The 23,356-nt window shown below is 35.1% G+C and overlaps 4 protein-coding genes across 4 annotated transcripts; all 4 read left to right on the forward strand.

The window, feature by feature from the left end:
• The first annotated feature begins 710 nt into the window (after nt 1-710).
• LOC137628832 (cuticle protein AM1159-like) lies at nt 711-2,941 on the forward strand. The gene is made up of 3 exons (XM_068360075.1): nt 711-748; nt 1,378-1,562; nt 2,636-2,941. Exons 1-3 carry the CDS (start codon nt 740-742, stop codon nt 2,802-2,804), a joined length of 363 nt encoding a protein of 120 aa, XP_068216176.1. The 5' UTR covers nt 711-739; the 3' UTR covers nt 2,805-2,941.
• A 4,209-nt stretch (nt 2,942-7,150) lies between these two features.
• On the forward strand, nt 7,151-8,673 carry LOC137628825 (cuticle protein AMP2-like). The gene is made up of 3 exons (XM_068360067.1): nt 7,151-7,230; nt 7,829-8,034; nt 8,368-8,673. Exons 1-3 carry the CDS (start codon nt 7,222-7,224, stop codon nt 8,534-8,536), a joined length of 384 nt encoding a protein of 127 aa, XP_068216168.1. The 5' UTR covers nt 7,151-7,221; the 3' UTR covers nt 8,537-8,673.
• Nucleotides 8,674-13,215: 4,542 nt separating this feature from the next.
• On the forward strand, nt 13,216-14,789 carry LOC137628827 (cuticle protein AMP2-like). Its single transcript, XM_068360069.1, is given in 4 exon segments — nt 13,216-13,254; nt 14,068-14,273; nt 14,605-14,704; nt 14,706-14,789. Coding segments are annotated over 4 exon segments (384 nt in total). The 5' UTR covers nt 13,216-13,245; the 3' UTR covers nt 14,775-14,789.
• Nucleotides 14,790-20,390: 5,601 nt separating this feature from the next.
• On the forward strand, nt 20,391-22,062 carry LOC137628826 (cuticle protein AMP2-like). The gene is made up of 3 exons (XM_068360068.1): nt 20,391-20,468; nt 21,206-21,411; nt 21,730-22,062. Exons 1-3 carry the CDS (start codon nt 20,460-20,462, stop codon nt 21,896-21,898), a joined length of 384 nt encoding a protein of 127 aa, XP_068216169.1. The 5' UTR covers nt 20,391-20,459; the 3' UTR covers nt 21,899-22,062.
• Nucleotides 22,063-23,356: the final 1,294 nt, after the last annotated feature.

Raw genomic sequence — 23,356 nt, forward strand, 5'->3', positions numbered from 1 at the left:
GATGCGAGTCTTATCTTCCACATTAAACCTTCTACAGTCTCCGATAAAAGAGGGGGAAGGCGTTAGGACTCTAAACTGACCATAGGGGACTGGTGTAAGCTGTAAAAGGTCAGAGTAATTTCGATAAGAGATTAGAATGTTTATGTTTAACTAAGTAATCAATATTTATGTTTAAAAAAATAAATCTGTTTTTTTGTAAGTATGTATGTATGTATGTATGTATGTATGTATATTTACCTAAAGAGGAGATAAACCTATGTCGTTAATAAATTTTTCGTCTAAATTAAGATATAAAAGACGATCAAAGACTCATTTATTTGGCTTTAATTAGAAAAGGAAGAAAATTAACGAAGAAAACTTACATAAGAAGAAAAACAATAAACGAGAAGGAAGAGATAAGGGGATTAAAACTGCTGGAGAAGAGGAGATTAAAGCAAAGAGAAGAAGAAGAAGAAGAAGAAGAAGAAGAAGAAGAAGAAAAAAAAGAAAAAATATCTACAGAATTTGGGAACCTGAAAGTGTACACGACCTTGGGACCGTCAAAAATCCTTCGGAGTCACTGGTACTCCTGTAGGGGTGCAGTGCATGAACCTGGTCAGCCTTCCTTTCAAGTCTCTCTCTCTCTCTCTCTCTCTCTCTCTCTCTCTCTCTCTCTCTCTCTCCCTAAGCAAGTCGATGGGTATATATATCGACCTGTCGTCTAAGACAGCATCAGTTGACTGAACACCGCTGCATCAACATGAAGTTCGTAAGTAATTGAGACTAAAAAGGATGTTTTTGATGTTGCTAGAAGGATATTTCAGGATGTTTCATGATGTTTCAGGATGTTTCAGGATTTGCAAAGATATTTTTAGAGTTCTTGAGGATATATTCTATTTCAATGGTCGTTTGATTGATAAGGATAAGAATTTCATTTATATGGATTTAGTACCGTTAGAAGAAGCCAGGCTTAATCTACGCATAATGATATTGAGCATCCATGATACAAGGTGTAGGGTTTGCAACTGCATCCCATATTATTATTATTATTATTATTATTATTATTATTATCATTATTATTATCATTACTATTATTATTATTATTATCATTATTATTACTATAATTATTATTATTATTATCATTATTATTATTATTATTATTATTATTATTATTATTATTATTGTTATTATTTTTGCTGTTATTATTATTATTATTAATAATATTATTATTATTATCATTATTATTATCATCACTTGAAATAAATTCATATATTACCAAAAAAAAAAAAAAAAAAAAAAATAATTCCACTGAAATTATCTACGGAAATAAATAAACAATTAAATAAAACAAGAAAACAAATAAACCAACACAATCCTCTTTCCCTCTCCCTCCTTCAGATAATCCTCTCTTGCCTTTTGGCCGTGTCCTTCGCTCAGCAGAGCGCCGAGATCATCCATGACGACAGAGTCGACAACGGAGACGGCTCCTTCAGCTACTCCTTCTCCGCCGACAACGGCCTCGAGATGGAGGTCGCAGGAGTTCCAGGATCCGAAGGACAGAGCAACATGCGAGGATACTACCTGTAAGGATTTTCGTTTAAATTTAGATTTATTGCTTTATTAAAAGACTTTTTTTTATATATTTTATAAAATTTGTATAATAATTGTCATTTAAATTCAGATTTATTAAAAGACTTTTTTTATATATTCTATAAAATTTATATAATAATTGTCATTTAAATTCAGATTTATTAAAAGACTTTTTTATATATTTTATAAAATTTATATAATAATTGTCATTTAAATTCAGATTTATTAAAAGACTTTTTTATATATTTTATAAAATTTATATAATAATTGTCATTTAAATTTAGTTTTATTGCTTAATTGAAAGACTTTTTTTTATACATTTTATAAAAATTATATAATAATTGTTTTTTTTTATTTATTGTCTAATGTCTAATAGGTTTCTAAATAACTCAAAAAATACATCATATGAAATTTGTATTTTTAAGATATCTGGTTTTCTCATTTTTCTTCTTTGTGTTTTCTTAACGTTTCTGTTCAATGTGAAAGCTAGACTCATATAATTTCTCCTTAGATTTCTCACTAACTTCTCTTAAAATCTAATAATTAGTATTTTTTCTAGTATTTATATTTAGTGTAAAAGTTAAATTGTTCTAAACACTCCTTAAATTTCTCTAGAAACCCAATAATTACTATTTTTCTATTATTTCTGTTTAATGTAAAAGATGAATTGTATTAATTTCTCCTTAATTTCTCTTAAAACCTAATAATTACTATTTTTCCTTTTATTTCTATCTAATTTAAAAGCTAAATTGTCTTAATTTCTTCTTGGATTTCTCTTAAAACCTAATAATTACAACTTTTCCTCTTATTTCTATATAATCTAAAAGCTAAATTGTCTTATTTTCTTATTGGATTTCTCTTAAAACTTAATAATTACTACTTTTCCTCTTATTTCTAATTGAAAAGTTAAATTGTCTTAATTTCTTCTTGAATTTCTCTTAAAGCCTAATTATTACAACTTTACCTCTTATTTCTATTTAATCAAAAAGTTAAACTGTCCCAATTTCTTCTTGAATTTCTATTAAAACTTGATAATTGATCGCCTTCCATCTCTCTAACCTCGCAGCCTCCCCCTGGAGAGTGGTGGCTTCGCCCGAGTCGAGTTCGTGGCTGACGAAGCCGGCTTCCAGCCCCAGAGCGACCTCCTACCCACCCCCCACCCCCTCCCCGAACACGTCCACGAACTCCTCCGCATCGCCGAGAGACAGAGGGCTGAAGGAATCACCTTCGATTAAGGACTCCACCTGTTCATCTTCGATCGTCTTTTTGAGTTTTCTTCTTTTCTCATCTAGAGCAGAATTCTATCTCCGATGTTGACTACTGAATTATGTACATTTTGATAAAACAACGATAATAAAATTGGGTATTCATAGATTTTGTGTGTTTTGCCCTTTGGAATAGCTGGTGTTGCTGACTTGTTGAATGCCTTGTGGTGTTATTGTTATACTTAGAATGTTCTTGATGAACACCTCTTTATGTCGTATGTTATAGTATGGCTTATGCAAATATTCTTCAAATGACTTATTATTATTATTATCACTAGTTATTATACGACCCTGTTTGGAAAAAAAAAAAAAAAAAAAACAGGCTGCTATAAGCCAAAGGGGTCCAACAGAGAAAATAGCCAATTGAGGAAATGAAATAAGGAAACAGTGAGTGTACCCTTAAGCAAGAGAACGTTATGCCAAGACAGTGGAAGGCCTTGGTATCTGTACCATGGCCTTCCAAGGCCTTATGGTACTATTAAAAACTAGAGAACAATGGCTTGATTTGGAGTGTATTTCTCATAAAAGAGCTGTCATGGTCAAAAGAAGGTGAGCAATTTTGTTTTAAATATATTTGTGATGGATTAGAACATCCACAACTCTGTCTTAGTCAACGAGACATATCAGGGAGCAATGTGGCCCAACAAATATGGACAACTTGACCAGACGGGCACTTGCGCTCTTCAGTCAACAGTCATTACTTAAATTTACAGATAGACATACAATGTTAAAAAACCGTAATTCTAGTCGGAAATTCTCCGTTAAATATACTGTCCTCAGCCGTACTTCAGTAAAATAAAGGCGACCGTAATTTTTACCCTACTTTGCTGTTATCTTCAATGGGCTGGTGACCGTAATATCACTCCTTTACGTCAATATATCCGTTTTTAAAACGTAAATGTCAGGCAACATTTATTCCAGGATTTTTACAGTTTTTTTTTTTTTTTTTTTTTTTTTTTTTTTTTTTTTTTTTTTTTTTTTACGGCAAATTATTAACAGTGTATTAACTTACTTCAATTTAATCGCTTGCCAAATACACTTGTTTCTTGAAAGGACTCACAAGAAAAAGATTGGCTCCCAAATTTATTAATTCTGAATATTTTCTTGTAAATTTCAAATATTGGTGTTAATCCTACTGCGTAGCTGTATGAGAGAGCTCATGCGATGGAAGATTTCTGCACAATGGCTCATCCATATTTCATACGTTTTCGATCTAGTAAGTTTAATTAAATAAACGTTTTTCCCCCACAGAAATCATGACTTGGTATATCTTCCTTTGAATTATCTTTTCGTGTTTAAAAGATTAAATGTTAAAAGGCAACTCATGAGCGACAAGTGACAGGTCATTGCACTCTCACAAAATATCCTAGAGAGACCACCCAATCTAGAACCAAGGGGAACCAAACAACGGTTAAGGAATATCTCAGGAGTTATATGAATGCTGCCCCCCAAACACCACTCTATCCCTAGCTAATAGGGATAGGAAGATAGGGAACTAACTTTGAAATCTTCTATCCCTACCTAACAGGGATAGAAAGGTAGGGATATACCTGCGAAATCTATCCAGCCGTGAGCGAGGCTTGAAGTCTAACTCATAGGTTGCAAATCAATTTTTGAAACTGGCGGTATTTTTATTTTTTTCTGAAGAGTAGAGGCCAATGGGATGGATTACCTATAGCATTTTTTTCCAGCCCAGTCCAAAAGAAAACATGAAAAAAGGAAAAAAAGAAACAAATTAAAGCAATAGGCTTTTCTGCTTCTATAAGAAGGGAAGGTTATCGGCAAACACACACACACACACACACGCACACACAAAAAAACCGAATGAAGGAGAAAACTCCAACGCTTGGTAGGTGTAGGGACAACTCTCTCTCTCTCTCTCTCTCTCTCTCTCTCTCTCTCTCTCTCTCTCTCTCTCTCTCTCTCTCTCTCTTGCCTGTTATCTAGAACAACCATATTCAGTTAATGCAGAATAAATCGAAGTATTATGTCTTCTGTGATATTATTTTCCTATTTTTGTTTTGATTAAAGTAGTATTTAGTTTCCTCAGAATCAAATAGAGAAGCTTTATTGAATACAATAAAATAAAATGTTCTACTTTTAGTTAATTTTTTTTATTTAGATCTGGAGACCATAGAAGGAATATTTCCCCTCTGGATAAACTAAAAAAAAAAAGTTTTGACTTTGTTTATAATCTTCATATCAGAGAATTTCTGGACGTCAAAGATATTCTCGAGTTTGAAGTTAATAAACGAAGACGTTTCAAGTTGATAAAGTTATATTCGGTCACAAAAGGAAGATAAGTTTCATAGACATAGATTTTAAATGTATGAAGGTTTTCAAAATTATTCCTGGATTTTGTTACACTTGAGAGACATTTTGACCTATATAGATAATCTCATTATTATTATTATTATTATTATTATTATTATTATTATTATTATTATTATTATTATTATTATTAGCTAATCTAGAGAAGCAAGATGATATAAGCCAAAAGGACTCCAACAGGGAAAATAGCTCAGCGAGGAAAGGAAATAAGGAAATAAATAAACGATATAAGAAGTATTGAACAATTAAAATAACATTATAACAGATATTTCAAATATAAACTATAAAAAGTCTTATGTCAGAATGTTCAACATGAAAACATTTGGTGCAAGTTTGAACTTTTGAAGTACTACCGATTCAACTATCCGATTGGAAAGATCATTCCGCAGCTTGGTCACAGCTGGAATAAAACTTCTAAAGTCTATGCAGTATGGAATGCATTCATCTATGCTGTTAAAAAAAAACGTAATTTTAATCGGAGATTCTCCGTAAAAATATATTGTTCTCAGCCGTATATCAGTAAAAAAAAAACAGGCGACCGTAATTTTAGTCTATTTTGTTATCATCTTCTTACGGGTTGGAGACCGTAATATCACTCATCAACGTCAATATATCCGTTTATCAAAACGGCAAATGCCTGGCAACATTTATTCCAGGATTTTTACCGTTTTTTATTTACGGCAAATTTCTAACAGTGTAGAGGGACATCATAAGACCTAAAGACCTATATTACACTGATAAAAATTTGCATTTAAAAAACGGCAAATGCCTGGCAACATTTATTCCAAGATTTTTACCGGTTTAAAAACAGATATATTGACGTAAAGGAGTGATATTACGGTAGCCAACTTGTAAAATATAGTAACAAAATAGGATAAAATTACGGCCGCCTGTATTATTATGAAATACTGCTGAGAACAGTATATTTTTACGGAGAATTACCGATTAAATTTTTTTTTTTCGAAACAGTGTACGTGATGTCTCTAGTGATTTCTTTCTTGACTTCATATATTACTTCATTTTCAGTCGTCATATTTGAATGCTTGAAGATGTTAAGTCATTGAGATAAACTGGTTTCTTGTCTTTCCCTTCTTCAATGACCTTCTCTGTCTACCTTTTTTCTTTTCTGTTATTCCTCTGAGAATTTTAGAGAGAGAGAGAGAGAGAGAGAGAGAGAGAGAGAGAGAGAGAGAGAGAGAGAGAGGTGTCTTCCTTTGCATTTATTAGCTAACCTTCGGCGATACCAATATTTATAATGATAAAGTAATTAATGTTTTCTCTATTGTTTTATCATTATCAAAATCGGGATATATTGATAATGATTATGATAAATGATACGTTATAATAAAATATTTTATTATCATTATTATCATTATTATTATTATTATTTTTATTATTATTATTATTATTATTATTATTATTATTATTATTATTATTATTATTACTGCCGTCATATTGTTGTATTTCATGAATTTGAATAATGGAATTATTATTATTATTATTATTATTATTATTATTATTATTATTATTATTATTATTATTATTATTATTATTATCGTTGTTTTTACTGTCGTTTGCTTTGCATTTCATCAATATATTTGGATAATTAATTATTATCATTGCTATCATCATAATTGTCATTACTGCTGTAATCTAAAAAAAAAATGTTATTTAATCCTCTTAGAATTTTACAGTCTGAGAAAGGCAAGGCAAAGAGAAGAACAGAATGATGAAGCAATCTCGAAGAAACACCATAAAGAATATGAAAAATCGTATCCTGAAGCAGAGGGAAAACGAAGAAGAAGAAGAAGAAGAAGAAGAAGAAGAAGAAGAAGAAGAAGAGGTGAAGACCTTGGTCTTGTTGGCCTTCCCTGCTTTGACCCGTTAACTAATGTTGTTTCTAATTCCTGAGTTATCCCCCCTTCTCTCTCTCTCTCTCTCTCTCTCTCACTCTCTCTCTCTCTCTCTCTCTGGTGGTGGTGTTTTATGCCGACGTGTATATAAAGACCAGGCATCAATCCAGACACAGCATCACTTGGCTCTCCACCGTCTCAAGATGAAGTTCGTGAGTATCCGATGGAAACAAACCACTATGCTACTTTCCAGTGAACACTGTGCATGCGCTAATCCTCCTTTCCTCCTCTTTTCGAAACACTTCTTTCTGTTGCTTCTTTCCAGTGAACAGTGCGCATGAGCCAATGCTCCCGTCCTCTTTTCAAAAAACTTTTTTTCTGTTGCTTCTTTCCAGTGAACAGTGCGCATGCACCAATCCTCTCTTCCTCTTTACAAAACACTTCTTTCCGTTGCTTCTTTCCAGTGAACAGTGCGCATGCACCAATCCTCTCTTCCTCTTTTCAAAACACTTCTTCCTGTTGCTTCTTTCCAGTGAACAGTGCGCATGCACCAATCCTCCCTTCCTCTTTTCTAAACACTTCTTTCTGTTGCTTCTTTCCAGTGAACAGTGCGCATGCACCAATCCTCCCTTCCTCTTTTCAAAACACTTCTTTCTGTTGCTTCTTTCCAGTGAACAGTGCGCATGCACCAATCCTCCCTTCCTCTTTTCAAATCACTTCTTTCTGTTGCTTCTTTCTAGTGAACAGTGCCCATGCACCAATCCTCCCTTCCTCTTTTTCGCATATTTTCAAAACTTTTTTCTGTTGCAGGTCGTCGCTTTCACCTGTCTAGTTGCCGTGGCCGTCGCTGCCCCACAGAGCGACCGGGACAGGGACGCCACCATCATCACTGATGACAGAGTCGATAACGGAGACGGCTCCTTCAGCTACGCCTTCTCCGCCAGCAACGGTCTCGAGATGGAGGTAGCTGGAGCCCCAGGATCCGAAGGACAGAGCAACATGCGTGGATACTACCTGTAAGGATCCCCCGAAAAGTCTATCTATATTCCAGTTATGTTTTGGAGTTCTTAGTTTGACCTATAATTCGTAAGACCAATAATATTGTTTAGGTTATTGATTTCTTGTTTTGCATCTATATTTAATATGCTAATTTTCATCTTTTGTTTTTAAGAACTTCCTTTTTTTATATATAATATTTAATTTAATTTGTCAAATTTTCCTATTTATTTGTATATAAAATTTGATTTCCTTTTTTTAGATCATCCTTTTTGTTTATACATAATTTTTTTTAGAATCTTCCTTTTTTATTATATATATATCATCTAATTTCCTTTTTTTAAACCTCGCAGCCTCCCCCTGGAGAGCGGCGGCTTCGCCCGCGTCGAGTTCGTGGCTGACGAAGCCGGCTTCCAGCCCCAGAGCGACCTCCTACCCACCCCCCACCCCCTACCCGAACACGTCCACGAACTCCTCCGCATCGCCGAGAGACAGAGAGCTGAAGGAATCACCTTCGATTAAGGACTTCACCTATTCATCTTCGATCGTCTTTTTGAGTTTTCTTCTTTTCTCATCTAGAGCTGATTTCTATCTCCGATGTTGACTACTGAATTATGTACATTTTGATAAAACAACGATAATAAAATTTGGTATTCATAGATTTTGTGTGCTTTGCCTTTTGGAACAGCTGGTGTTGGTGACTTGTTAACTGCCTTGTGGCGTTATTGTTATGTATGCTTAGAATGTTCTTGATGAACACCTCTTTATGTCGTATGGTATAGTATGGCTTATGTAAATATTCTTCAAATGACTCATATTATTATTATTATTAGTTATGATACGACCCTGTTTGAAAAAAAAAAAAAACAAAGAAAAACAGGCTGCTATAAGCCCAGGGGGTCCAACAGAGAAAATAGCCCATCGAGGAAAGGAAATAAGAAAACAATGAGTTTACCCTTGAGCAAGAGAACGTTATGCCTAAATAGTGGAAGGCCTTGGTATCTGTACCAAGGCTTTATGGTACTATTAAAAACTAGAGAACAATGGCTTGATTTCGAGTGTATTTCTCATAAAAGAGCTACCATGGTCAAAAGAAGATGAGCAGTTTTGTTTTAAATATATTTGTGATGGATTAGAACATCCACAACTCTGTCTTAGTCAAAGAGACATATCAGGGAGCAATGTGGCTCAACAAATATGGACAACTTGACCAGACGGGCACTTGCACTCTTCAGTCAACAGTCATTACTTAAATTTACAGGTACACTGTTAAAAAACCGTAATTCTAATCGGAAATTCTCCGTAACAATATACTCTCTTCAGCCGTATTTCAGTAAAATAAAGGCGACCGTAATTTTTACTCTACTTTGTTGTTATCTTTAATGAGCTGGTGACCGTAATATCACTCCTTACGGTCAATATATCCGTTTTTAAAACGTAAATGTCAGGCAATATCTATTCCAGGATTTTTACGGTTTTTTTTTGTTTTTTTTTTTGTTTTGTTTTTTTTACGGCAAATTATTAACAGTGTATCAACTGACTTCAATTTAATCGCTTGCCAAATACACTTGTTTCTCGAAAGGACTCACAAGAAAAAGATTGGCTCCCAAATTTATTAATTCTGAATATTTTCTTGTAAATTTCAAATATTGGTGTTAATCCTACTGCGTAGCTGTATGAGAGAGCTCATGCGATGGAAGATTTCTGCTCAATGGCTCATCCATATTTCATACGTTTTCGATCTAGTAAGTTTAATTAAATAAACGTTTTTCCCCCACAGAAATCATGACTTGGTATATCTTCCTTTGAATTATCTTTTCGTGTTTAAAAGATTAAATGTTAAAAGGCAACTCATGAGCGACAAGTGACAGGTCATTGCACTCTCACAAAATATCCTAGAGAGACCACCCAATCTAGAACCAAGGGGAACCAAACAACGGTTAAGGAATATCTCAGGAGTTATATGAATGCTGCCCCCCAAACACCACTCTATCCCTAGCTAATAGGGATAGGAAGATAGGGAACTAACTTTGAAATCTTCTATCCCTACCTAACAGGGATAGAAAGGTAGGGATATACCTGCGAAATCTATCCAGCCGTGAGCGAGGCTTGAAGTCTAACTCATAGGTTGCAAATCAATTTTTGAAACTGGCGGTATTTTTATTTTTTTCTGAAGAGTAGAGGCCAATGGGATGGATTACCTATAGCATTTTTTTCCAGCCCAGTCCAAAAGAAAACATGAAAAAAGGAAAAAAAGAAACAAATTAAAGCAATAGGCTTTTCTGCTTCTATAAGAAGGGAAGGTTATCGGCAACACACACACACACACACACACACACAAAAAAAAACAATGAAGTAGAAAACTCCAACGTTTGGTAGGTGTAGGGACAATCACTCTCTCTCTCTCTCTCTCTCTCTCTCTCTCTCTCTCTCTCTCTCTCTCTCTCTCTTGCCTTTCATCTAAACCAATCGTATTCAGTTAATACTGAACAATTTGAGGTACTATGTTTTCTGTGAAATTATTTCCTATTTTTGTATTGATCAAATTAATATTTAGTCTCTTCAGAGTCAAATCAAGTAAGCTTTATTGAATTCTATCAAATTTTATATTTTATACAATTTTCTATTTTGGTTATTTTATCTTATTTTGATCTGACGGGAATGAAGTAAAACTTAGGAAAACTGAATGAGACCAAGCGTGATAACCTTAGAAGCAATATTTTCCCTTTCGATAAACTCGAAAACAAAGTTTTAACTTTGTTTATAACCTTCATATCAGAGAATTTCTGGACGTTAAAGATATTCGCGAGTTTGAAGTTAAAGATTAATTCTTTTGATAAAATTATTTTTGGTCACAAAAGGAAGATAAGTTTCATAAAAATAGATTTAAAATGTCTGAAGGTTTTCAAAATTATACCTGGATCTTGTTACACTTAAGAGACATTTTTACCTTTATAGATAATCCCATTATTATTATTATTATTATTATTATTATTATTATTATTATTATTATTATTATTATTAGCTAAGCTAGAAAAGCAAGGTGCTATAAGCCAAAGGGTTCCAAAAGGGAAAAATAGCCCAGTGAGGAAAGGAAATAGATAAACGATATAAGAAGTAATAAACAATTAAAATGATATTATAACAGATATTTAAAATATAAATTATAAAAAGTCTTATGTCAGCCTGTGCAAGTTTAAACTTTTGTAGTTCTACCGATTAGAAAGATCATTCCACAGGTTGATTACAGCTGGAATAAAACTACTAGAGTACCATGTAGTAGGGAATGAAATAATCTACACTGTTAAAAAACCGTAATATCAGTCGGAAATTTTCCGTAAAAATATACTGTTCTCATCCGTACTTCCGTAAAATACAGGCGACCGTAATTTTTACCCTACTTTGTTATTATCTTTTACGGGTTAGTGACCGTAATATCACTCCTTTACATCAATACATCCATTTTTAAAACGGTAAATGCCTGGCAAAATTTATTTCAGGACTTTTACCGTTTTAAAAACGGATATATTGACGTGAAGGAGTGATATTACGATCACCAACCCCTAAAAGATAGTAACAAAATAGGGTAAAATTACGGCAGCCTGTATTTTACAGAAATACGCCTGAGAACAGTATATTTTTACGAAGGATTTCCGACTAATTTTTTTTTAACAGTGTAAGTGATGTCTCTAGTGATGTCTTTCTAAATAGATAAAATGACGGTCGCTTGCATTTTACTGAAATACGGGTGAGAACAGAGATTTTCCGATTAAATTTTTTTTATTTATTTTTTTTTTAAGTGTACGTGATATCTCTAGTGATGTCTTTCTTGAATTCATATATTACTTCATCTTCAGTCGTCATTTCTGAATGCTTGAAGATGTTAAGTCATTGAGACAAACTGGTTTCTTGTCTTTCCCTTCTTCAATGACCTTTTCTGTCTACCTTTTTTCCCGTCTGTTATTCCTTTGGGAAATTTCAGAGAGAGAGAGAGAGAGAGAGAGAGAGAGAGAGAGAGAGAGAGTATATGTGACACACACACACTCTCTCTCTCTCTCTCTCTCTCTCTCTCTCTCTCTCTCTCTCTCTCTCTCTCTCTCTCTCTCTCTCTGTCCATTTGTGTCTACTTTGTACTACAATAGATATACTTTGATCTACTGTAGTATAAAATAGATACAACACAGAGAGAGAGAGAGAGAGAGAGAGAGAGAGAGAGAGAGAGAGAGAGAGAGAGAGTCACATATGCTCTCTCTCTCTCTCTCTCTCTCTCTCTCTCTCTCTCTCTCTCATATGCTCTCTCTCTCTCTCTCTCTCTCTCTCTCTCTCTCTCTCTCTCTTTACTTGTGTCTACTTTGTATTACAGTAAATTTTGATCTACTGTAGTAGAAAGTAGATATAAATGGAGAGAGAGAGAGAGAGAGAGAGAGAGAGAGAGAGAGAGAGAGAGAGAGAGAGAGAGAGAGAGAGAGAGAGAGAGAGAGAGAGAGACGTCTTCGTTTGCATTTATTAACTGGAGATACAGTTATTTTTAATTATAAAATAACTAGTGTTTTCTCTGTTGTTTTTTATCATTATCAAAATCGGGATATATTGATAATGATTATGATAAATGATACGTTATAATAAAAGATTTTATCATTATTATTATTATTATTATTATTATTATTATTATTATTATTATTATTATTATTATTATCGTTGTTCTTACTGTCGTTCGCGTTGTATTTCATCAATATCTTTGAATAATTAATTTCTATTATTGCTATTATCATAATCGTCATTACAGCCGTAATTTAAAAAAAAAGATATTATTTAATCCTCTTAGAATTTTACAGTCTGAGAAAGGCAAGGCAAGGAGAAGAACAGATTGATTAAGCAATCTCGAAGAAATATCATAAAGAATATGAAAAGTTGTATCCTGAAGCAGAGGGAAAACGAAGAAGAAGAAGAAGAAGAAGAAGAAGAAGAAGAAGAAGAAGAAGAAGAAGAAGAAGAAGAAGAAGAAGAGGTGAAGACCTTGGTCTTGTTGGCCTTCGCTGCTTTGACCCGTTAACTAATGTTGTTTCTAATTCCTGAGTTATCCCCCCCTTCTCTCTCTCTCTCTCTCCTCTCTCTCTCTCTCTCTCTCTCTCTCTCTCTCTCTCTCTGGTGGTGGTGTTTTATGCCGACGTGTATATAAAGACCAGGCATCAATCCAGACACAGCATCACTTGGCTCTCCACCGTCTCAAGATGAAGTTCGTGAGTATCCGATGGAAACAAACCACTCTACTACTTTCCAGTGAACACTGCGCATGCACCAATCCTCCCTTCTACCTCTTTTCAAAACACTTCTTTCTGTTGCTTCTTTCCAATCAACAGTGCGCATGCACCAATCCTCCCTTCCTCTTTTCAAAACACTTCTTTCTGTTGCTTCTTTCCAGTGAACAGTGCGCATGCGCCAATCCTCCCTTCTACCTCTTTTCAAAACACTTCTTTCTGTTGCTTCTTTCCAATGAATAGTGCGCATACACCAATCCTCCCTTCTTCCTCTTTTCAAAACACTTATTTCTGTTGCTTCTTTCCAGTGAACAGTGCGCATGCGCCAATCCTCTCTTCTTCCTCTTTTCAAAACACTTCTTTCCGTTGCTTCTTTCCAGTGAACAGTGCGCATGCACCAATCCTCCCTTCCTCTTTTCAAAACACTTCTTTCCGTTGCTTCTTTCCAGTGAACAGTGCGCATGCACCAATCCTCCCTTCCTCTTTTCAAAACACTTCTTTCCGTTGCTTCTTTCCAGTGAACAGTGCGCATGCACCAATCCTCCCTTCCTCTTTTCAAAACACTTCTTTCCGTTGCTTCTTTCCAGTGAAAAGTGCGCATGCACCAATCCTCCCTTCCTCTTTTCAAAACACTTCTTTCCGTTGCTTCTTTCCAGTGAAAAGTGCCCATGCACCAATCCTCCCTTCCTCTTTTCAAAACACTTCTTTCCGTTGCTTCTTTCCAGTGAACAGTGCGCATGCACCAATCCTCCCTTGCTCTTTTTCGCATATTTTCAAAACTTCTTTCTGTTGCAGGTCATCGCTTTCACCTGTCTAGTTGCCGTGGCCGTCGCTGCCCCACAGAGCGACCGGGACAGGGACGCCACCATCATCAGTGACGACAGAGTCGATAACGGAGACGGCTCCTTCAGCTACGCCTTCTCCGCCAGCAACGGTCTCGAGATGGAGGTAGCTGGAGCCCCAGGATCCGAAGGACAGAGCAACATGCGTGGATACTACCTGTAAGGATCTCCCGAAAAGTCTATTCATAATCCAGTCATGTTTTGGAGTATTTAGTTTGGCCTATAATTCTTAAGACCAGTAATATCGTTTAGGTTATTGATTTCTTGTTTTGCATTTATATTTAATATGCTACTTTTCATCTTTGGTTTTTAAGAACTTCCTTTTTTATATATAATATTTGATTTAATTTTTCAACTTTTCCTATTTATTTGTATATAAAATTTGATTTCCTTTTCTTAGATCATCCTTTTTGTTGATACATAATTGTTTTAGAATCTTCCTTTTTTTTATTATACATATCATCTAATTTCCTTTTTTTAAACCTCGCAGCCTCCCCCTGGAGAGCGGCGGCTTCGCCCGCGTCGATTTCGTGGCTGACGAAGCCGGCTTCCAGCCCCAGAGCGACCTCCTACCCACCCCCCCACCCCCTCCCCGAACACGTCCACGAACTCCTTCGCATCGCTGAGGAACAGAGAGCTCAAGGAATTACCTTCGATTAAGGACTTCACCTATTCATCTTTTTGAGTTTTCTTCTTTTCTCATCTAGAGCTGATTTCTATCTCCGATGTTGACTACTGAATCATGTATATTTTGATAAAACAACGATAATAAAACTGGATATTCATAGATTTTGTGTGTTTTGCCCTTTGGAACAGCTGGTGTTGGTGACTTGTTAACTGCCTTGTGGTGTTATTGTTATGTATACTTAAAATGTTCTTGATGAACATCTATTTATGTTATCAGAAAATGCTATGGCTTATGTAAACATTCTTCAAATGACTCATATTATTATTATTACTAGCTAAGATACAATCCTGGTTGGAAAAAACAGGATGCTATAAACCCAAGGGGTCCAACAGGGAAAATAGCCCACTGAGGAAAGGAAATAAGTAAACAGTGAGTGTACCCTTAAGCAAGAGAACTTTAACCCAGGACAGTGAAGACCTTGGTAAAAAGGCTATGACACCACCCAAGACTAGAGACCAATGGTTTAATTTGGAGTGTCCTTCTCATAGAAAAACTATCGAGGTCAAGAGAGTATAAGCATTATTGTTCTAAATATATTTATGATGAGTTAGAACATCTACAACTCTGTCTTAGTCAACGAGACATACCAGAGAGTATTGTGGCCCACCAATTAAGGACAACTTGACCAGACGGGCACTTGCACTCTTCAGTCAACAGTCATCACTTCAATTTACAGATAGACATACAATGTTAAAAAAACGTAATTCTAATCGTAAATTCTCCGTAACAATATACTGTTCTCAGCCGTATTTCAGTAAAATACAGGCGACCGTAATTTTTACCCTACTTTGTTGTTATCTTTTATGGATTGGTGACCGTAGTATCACTCCTTACGGTCAATATATTCGTTTTTAAAACGGTAAATGCCTGGCAACATCTATGCCAGGATTTTTACCGTTTTCTTATGGCAAAATTTTAAGTGTATCAACTGACTTCGATTTTATTCGCTTGTCTAAAAACCTTGTCTCTCGAAAGGACTCGGAAGAAAAGACTTGCTCCCAAATTTATTAATTCTGAATATTTTCTAAATTTCAAATATTGCTGTTGATTTTACTGCGTAGCTGTATGAAATAGCTCATGCTATGTAAGTTTTCTGCACAATGGTTCATCCATAGTTTATCAGTTGGTGCCGGTTTAGTATGTGGTCTATCTTTCGAATATGGCCTACAAAATTCTATCTGTTTTAGTATGTGGCCTAACCTAACCTAACCTAACATTACCTAACCTTACCTAACCTAATGTAACAAGCCAGGTAGGCCACATACTAAACCAGAATAAAAAAGGTAGGCCACATACTAAACCAGAATAAAAAAGGTAGGCCACATACTAAACCGATACCTATCAGTTTTCGGTCTAGTTAGTTTAGTTAAAAAAACGTTTTCTCACAGATTCATGATTTGGAATATCTTCCTTTGAAGTATCTTCCTATTTCAAGGATTAAATGTTAAAAGGCAACTCATGAGCGGCAAGGGACAGGTCATTGCACTCTCATAAAATATCCTAGAGACCACCTAAACTAGAACCAAGGAGGACAAGGCAACGGTTAAGGAATATCTCAGGAGTTATATGAATGCGACCACCCAAACACCACTCTATCCCTATCTAAGAGATAGAAATTTGGGTATGTACTTGTGAAATCTTCTATCCCTAGCTAACAGAGATAGCAATTTGGGTATGTACCTGTGAAATCTTCTATCCCTAGCTAACAGGAATAGCAAGGTAGGGATGTACCAGTGGAATCTATCAAGCCGTGAGCGAGGCTTGAAGTCTAACTCATAGGTTGTAAATTAATTTTTGAAACTGGTAATATTTTTATTTTTTTCTGAAGAGTAGAGGCAAATGGGATGGATTACCTATAGCATTTTCTCCAGCTTAGTCCAAAAGAAAATATGAAAAAAGGAAATAAAAGAAGAAAGGTGGAACTAACCACTAATTGAAGCAATAGGTTTTTCTGCTTCTATAAGAAGGGAAGGTTATTGGCACACACACACACGCACACGCAAACACACACACACACACACACACACACACACACACAAAAAAAAAACAATGAAGGAGAAAACTCCAACGTTTGGTAGGTGTAGGGACAATCACTCTCTCTCTCTCTCTCTCTCTCTCTCTCTCTCTCTCTCTCTCTCTCTCTCTCTCTCTCTCTCTCTCTCTCTCTCTCTCTCTTACCTTTCATCTAAACCAATCGTATTCAGTTAATACTGAACAATTTGAGGTGCTATGTTTTCTGTGAAATTATTTCCTATTTTTGTATTGATCAAATTAATATTTAGTCTCTTCAGAGTCAAATCAAGTAAGCTTTATTGAATTCTATCAAATTCTATATTTTATACAATTTTCTATTTTGGTTATTTTATCTTATTTTGATCTGACGGGAATGAAGTAAAACTTAGGAAAACTGAATGAGACCAAGCGTGATAACCTTAGAAGCAATATTTTCCCTTTAAATAAACTCGAAAACAAAGTTGTAACTTTGTTTATAATCTTCATATCAGAGAATTTCTGGACGTCAAAGATATTCGTGAGTTTGAAGTTAAAGATTAATTCTTTTGGTAAAATAATCTTCGGTCACAAAAGGAAGATAAGTTTCATAAAAATAGATTTAAAATGTCTGAAGGTTTTCTAAATCATTTCTGAATTTTGTTACACCTAAGAGACATTTTGACCTATATAGATAATCTCATCATCATTATTATTATTATTATTATTATTATTATTATTATTATTATTATCATTATTATTAGCTAAGCTACGACCCTAGATGGAAAAGCAAGATGCTATAAGTCAAAGGGCTCTAACAAGGAAAAATAGCCTAATGAGGAAAGGAAATAAGAAAATAAAACATTTTTGTAAGAAGTATTAACCAATGAAAATAACATTAAAACAGATATTTCAAATATAAACTATAAAATGTTTTATGTCAGCCTGTTCAACATAAAAACATTTGCTGGAAGTTTAAACCTTTGCAGTTATACCAATTCAAGTACCCGATTAGGAAGATTATTCCACAGCTTGGTCACAGCTGGAATAAAACTTCTAGAGTACTATGCAGTATGGAATGTATTCATCTACACTGTTAACTTTAATCGGAGATTCTCCGTAAAAATATACTGTTCTCAGCCGAATATCAGTAAAAAAAAACAGGCGACCATAATTTTAATCTATTTTATTATCATCTTCTTACGGGTTGGAGACCGTAATATCACTCATCAACGTCAATATATCCGTTTTCAAAACAGCAAATGTCTGGCAACATTTATTCCAGGATTTTTACTGTTTTTTTACTCCAAATTTCTAACAGTGTAGAGGGACACCATAAGACCTAAGACCTATATTACACTGATAAAAATTTGCATTTAAAAAACGGCAAATGTCTGGCAACATTTATTCCAGGATTTTTACCGTTTTAAAAGCGGATATATTGACGTATAGAAGTGATATTAGGATCACCAACCCGTAAAAGATAGTAACAAAATTGGGTAAAATTACGGTCGCTTGTATTTTACTGAAATACGGCTGAAAACAGTATATTTTCACGGAGAATTACCGATTAATTTTTTATTTTTAACAGTGTAAGTGATGTCTTTCTAAATAGATAAAATGACGGTCGCTTGTATTTTACTGAAATACGGCTGAGAATAGTATATTTTTACGGAGAATTACCGATTGAAATTTCTTTTTTTATTTATTTTTTTTTCTAAAGAGTGAACGTGATGTCTCTAGTAATGTCTTTCTAAATAGATATAATGACGGTCGCTTGTATTTTACTGAAATATGGGTGAGAACAGTATATTTTTACGGAGAATTTCCGATTAAATTTTTTTTTCTTGTTTTTTTTTTTTTTTTTTTTAAACAGTGTACGTGATGTCTCTAGTAATGTCTTTCTTGACTTCATATATTACTTCATCTTCAGTCGTCATTTCTGAATGCTTGAAGATGTTAAGTCATTGAGACAAACTGGTTTCTTGTCTTTCCCTTCTTCAATGACCTTTTCTGTCTAACTTTTTTCCCGTCTGTCATTCCTTTGGGAAATTTCAGAGAGAGAGAGAGAGAGAGAGAGAGAGAGAGAGAGAGAGAGAGAGAGAGAGAGAGAGAGAGAGAGAGAGAGAGAGAGAGAGAGAGAGAGTAACGTGAACCATCCCCTCTCTCTCTCTCTCTCTCTCTCTCTCTCTCTCTCTCTCTCTCTCTCTCTCTCTTTACTTGTGTCTACTTTGTACTACAGTAAATTTGGATCTACTGTAGTACAAAGTAGACACACGTGGAGAGAGAGAGAGAGAGGAGAGAGAGAGAGAGAGAGAGAGAGAGAGAGAGAGAGAGAGAGAGAGAGAGAGAGTAACGTATACTATCCCCCTCCTCTCTCTCTCTCTCAGAGAGAGAGAGAGAGAGAGAGAGAGAGAGAGAGAGAGAGAGAGAGAGAGAGAGAGAGAGAGTAAGAGTAACGTATACCATCCCCCTCCTCTCTCTCTCTCTCTCTCTCTCTCTCTCTCTCTCTCTCTCTTTACTTGTGTCTACTTTGTACTACAATAGATAAACTTTGAATCTACTGTAGAACAAATTAGACACAAGTGAGAGAGAGAGAGAGAGAGAGAGAGAGAGAGAGAGAGAGAGAGAGAGAGAGAGAGAGAGAGAGACGTCTTCTTTTGCATTTATTAACTGGAGATACAGTTATCTTTAATGATAAAATAACTAGTGTTTTCTCTGTTGTTTTTTATCATTATCAAACTCGGGATATACTGATAATGATTATGATAAATGATACGTTATAAGAAAAGATTTTATCATTATTATTATTATTATTATTATTATTATTATTATTATTATTATTATTATTATTATTATTATTATTATTATCGCTGCCATGTTTCATGAAAATCTTTGGATAATGGAATTATTACTATTATTATTATTATTATTATTATTATTATTATTGTTATTGTTATTATTATTATTATTATTATTATTATTATTATTATTATTATTATTATTATTATTATTATTATTATTATTATTATTATTATTACTGCCGTCATATTGTTGTATTTCATGAATTTGAATAATGGAATTATTATTATTATTATTATTATTTTTATTATTATTATTATTATTATTGTTATTATTATTATTATTATAAGCTTTTACTGTTGTTTCCGTTGCATTTCATCAATATCTTTGGATAATTAATTATTATCATTGCTATCATCATAATCGTCATTACTGCCGTAATTAAAAAAAAAAGATGGTTTTTAATCCTCTTAGAATTTTACAGTCTGAGAAAGGCAAGGCAAAGAGAAGAACCGAATGATTAAGCAATCTCGAAGAAACACCATAAAGAATATGAAAAGTCGTATCCTGAAGCAGAGGGAAAACGAAGAAGAAGAAGAAGAAGAAGAAGAAGAAGAAGAAGAAGAAGAAGAAGAAGAAGAAGAGGTGAAGACCTTGGTCTTGTTGGCCTTCTCTGCTTTGACCCGTTAACTAATGTTGTTTCTAATTCCTGAGTTAACCCCCCTTCTCTCTCTCTCTCTCTCTCTCTCTCTCTCTCTCTCTCTCTCTCTCTCTCTCTCTCTGGTGGTGGTGTTTTATGCCGACGTGTATATAAAGACCAGGCATCAATCCAGACACAGCATCACTTGGCTCTCCACCGTCTCAAGATGAAGTTCGTGAGTATCCGATGGAAACAAACCACTATGCTACTTTCCAGTGAACACTGCGCATGCGCCAATCCTCCTTTCCTCCTCTTTTCGAAACACTTCTTTCTGTTGCTTCTTTCCAGTGAACAGTACGCATGAGCCAATGCTTCCGTCCTCTTCAAAAAACTTTTTTTCTGTTGCTTCTTTCCAGTGAACAGTGCGCATGCGTCAATACTCCCTTCCTCTTTTCAAAACACTTCTTTATGTTGCTTCTTTCCAGTGAATAGTGCACATGAGCCAATCCTCACTTCTTCCTCTTTTCAAAACACTTCTTTCTGTTGCTTCTTTCCAGTGAACAGTGCGCATGCACCAATCCTCCCTTCCTCTTTTCAAATCACTTCTTTCTGTTGCTTCTTTCCAGTGAACAGTGCGCATGCACCAATCCTCCCTTCCTCTTTTCAAATCACTTCTTTCTGTTGCTTCTTTCCAGTGAACAGTGCGCATGCACCAATCCTCCCTTCCTCTTTTCAAATCACTTCTTTCTGTTGCTTCTTTCCAGTGAACAGTGTGCATGCACCAATCCTCCCTTCCTCTTTTCAAATCACTTCTTTCTGTTGCTTCTTTCCAGTGAACAGTGTGCATGCACCAATCCTCCCTTCCTCTTTTCAAATCACTTCTTTCTGTTGCTTCTTTCCAGTGAACAGTGTGCATGCACCAATCCTCCCTTCCTCTTTTTCGCATATTTTCAAAACTTCTTTCTGTTGCAGGTCATCGCTTTTACCTGTCTAGTTGCCGTGGCCGTCGCTGCCCCACAGAGCGACCGGGACAGGGACGCCACCATCATCGGTGACGACAGAGTCGATAACGGAGACGGCTCCTTCAGCTACGCCTTCTCCGCCAGCAACGGTCTCGAGATGGAGGTAGTTGGAGCCCCAGGATCCGAAGGACAGAGCAACATGGCTGGATACTACCTGTAAGGATCCCCCAAAAAGTCTATTTATAATCCAGTTATGTTTTGGAGTTCTTAGTTTGACCTATAATTCTTAAGACCAATAATATTGTTTAGGTTATTGATTTCTTGTTTTGCATTTATATTTAATATGCTACTTTTCATCTTTGGTTTTTTAGAACTTAATATTTAATTAAATTTTTCAAATTTTGCTATTTGTTTGTATATAAAATTTGATTTCCTTTTTTTTAGTTCATCCTTTTTGTTTATACATAATTTTTTTAGAATCTTCCTTTTTTTTATTATACATATCATCTAATTTCCTTTTTTTAAACCTCACAGCCTCCCCTTGGAGAGCGGCGGCTTCGCCCGCGTCGAGTTCGTGGCCGACGAAGCCGGCTTCCAGCCCCAGAGCGACATCCTCCCCACTCCCCACCCCCTCCCCGAACACGTCCACGAACTCCTCCGCATCGCCGAGAGACAGAGGGCTGAAGGAATCACCTTCGATTAAGAACTTCACCTGAGAGATCTATTTCCGATTCACCCTCGTGCCATGATTTTCTCCTCTACAAGACTTCTCCTCTCTTGATTCTCTCCCTCTTCTTCTTACTAGAGAACATATTGTTCTCGTTGGAATCTATTGTAAAATAGTTGAAGAAATATATGCAAGCAATCAGAAAATGTCTTTTATTGTTTTTCAAATGTATGATTAAGATCAAAAGCATTTATGGGTAGGTTAGCCCGGGCACCAACCACCCGTTGAGGTACTGCCACTGAAGAGTTTTTGCGTCCTTTGACTGGCCAGACGGTACTAGATTCGATGACTCTCTCTGGTTACGGGTCAGTTTTCCTTTGCTTACACATAAATCAATCTGGCCTATTCTTTTGGTTGGCCAGGGCACCATCCACTCGTTGAGATACTACCGCTGAAGAGTTTTTGCGTCCTTTGACTGGCCAAACAGTACTACATTTGATCCCTTTCTCTGGTTACAGGTCAGTTTTCCTTTGCTTATACATAAATCAGTTTGGCCTATTCTTTTGGTTGGCCAGGGCACCAGCCACCCGTTGAGATACTACCGCTGAAGAGTTTTTGCGTCCTTTGACTGGCTAGACAGTACTACATTTGATACCTTTCTCTGGTTACGGCTTAGTTTTCCTTTGATTACGCATAAATCAGTCTGGTCTATTCTTTTGGTTGGCCAGGGCACCAGCCACCTGTTGAGATACTACCGCTGAAGAGTTTTTGCATCCTTTGACTGGCCAGACAGTGCTACATTTGATCATTCTCTCTGGTTACGGCTCAGTTTTCCTTTCATTACACATAAATCAGTCTGGTCTATTCTTTGCAGATTCTCTTCTGCCCTCATACACCTGACAACTTCTAGATCACCGAAAATGTTCTTCATCCAAGGGGTTAATTACTGCACTGTTATTGTTCAGTGGCTACTTTCCTCTTGGCAAAGGTAAAAGAGACTCTTTAGCTACGGTAAGCAGTTCTTCTAGGAGAGGGACACTCCGAATTTTGTGACGTCACTTAGGTAAACTAATTAATCTGTTAATCAATATTTTATATTAATTTTTCATTAATTCTCATGTAGGTTATTTATTTCCTTATTTCATTTATTCATTTACTCATTTACTCTGTTGGAGCCCTTGGGCTAATAGCATCCTGCTTTTCCAACTAGGGCTTTAGTTTAACTAATAATAATAATAATAATAATAATAATAATAATAATAATGATAATAATAATAATCTTTCCTATATATTAAAGAGAAAGTGTCTGGCTATATATTCATATATATATATATATATATATATATATATATATGTATATATTACATATATATATATATATATATATATATAGATATATATATATATATATATATATATATATATATATATATATATATATATAAATATATATATATATATATATATATATATATATATATATATATACAGTAT

Source organism: Palaemon carinicauda, chromosome 36 (assembly GCF_036898095.1).
Source record: "Palaemon carinicauda isolate YSFRI2023 chromosome 36, ASM3689809v2, whole genome shotgun sequence".
NCBI lineage: Eukaryota > Metazoa > Arthropoda > Malacostraca > Decapoda > Palaemonidae > Palaemon > Palaemon carinicauda.

Bases quoted from the DNA above. Each gene is read 5' to 3' on its own strand.
- LOC137628826 (XM_068360068.1), top strand. The intron at 21,412-21,729 runs GTAAGGATCCCC...TAAACCTCACAG, and splicing joins AACATGGCTGGATACTACCT to CCTCCCCTTGGAGAGCGGCG.
- LOC137628825 (XM_068360067.1), top strand. The intron at 8,035-8,367 runs GTAAGGATCCCC...TAAACCTCGCAG, and splicing joins AACATGCGTGGATACTACCT to CCTCCCCCTGGAGAGCGGCG.
- LOC137628832 (XM_068360075.1), top strand. The intron at 1,563-2,635 runs GTAAGGATTTTC...CTAACCTCGCAG, and splicing joins AACATGCGAGGATACTACCT to CCTCCCCCTGGAGAGTGGTG.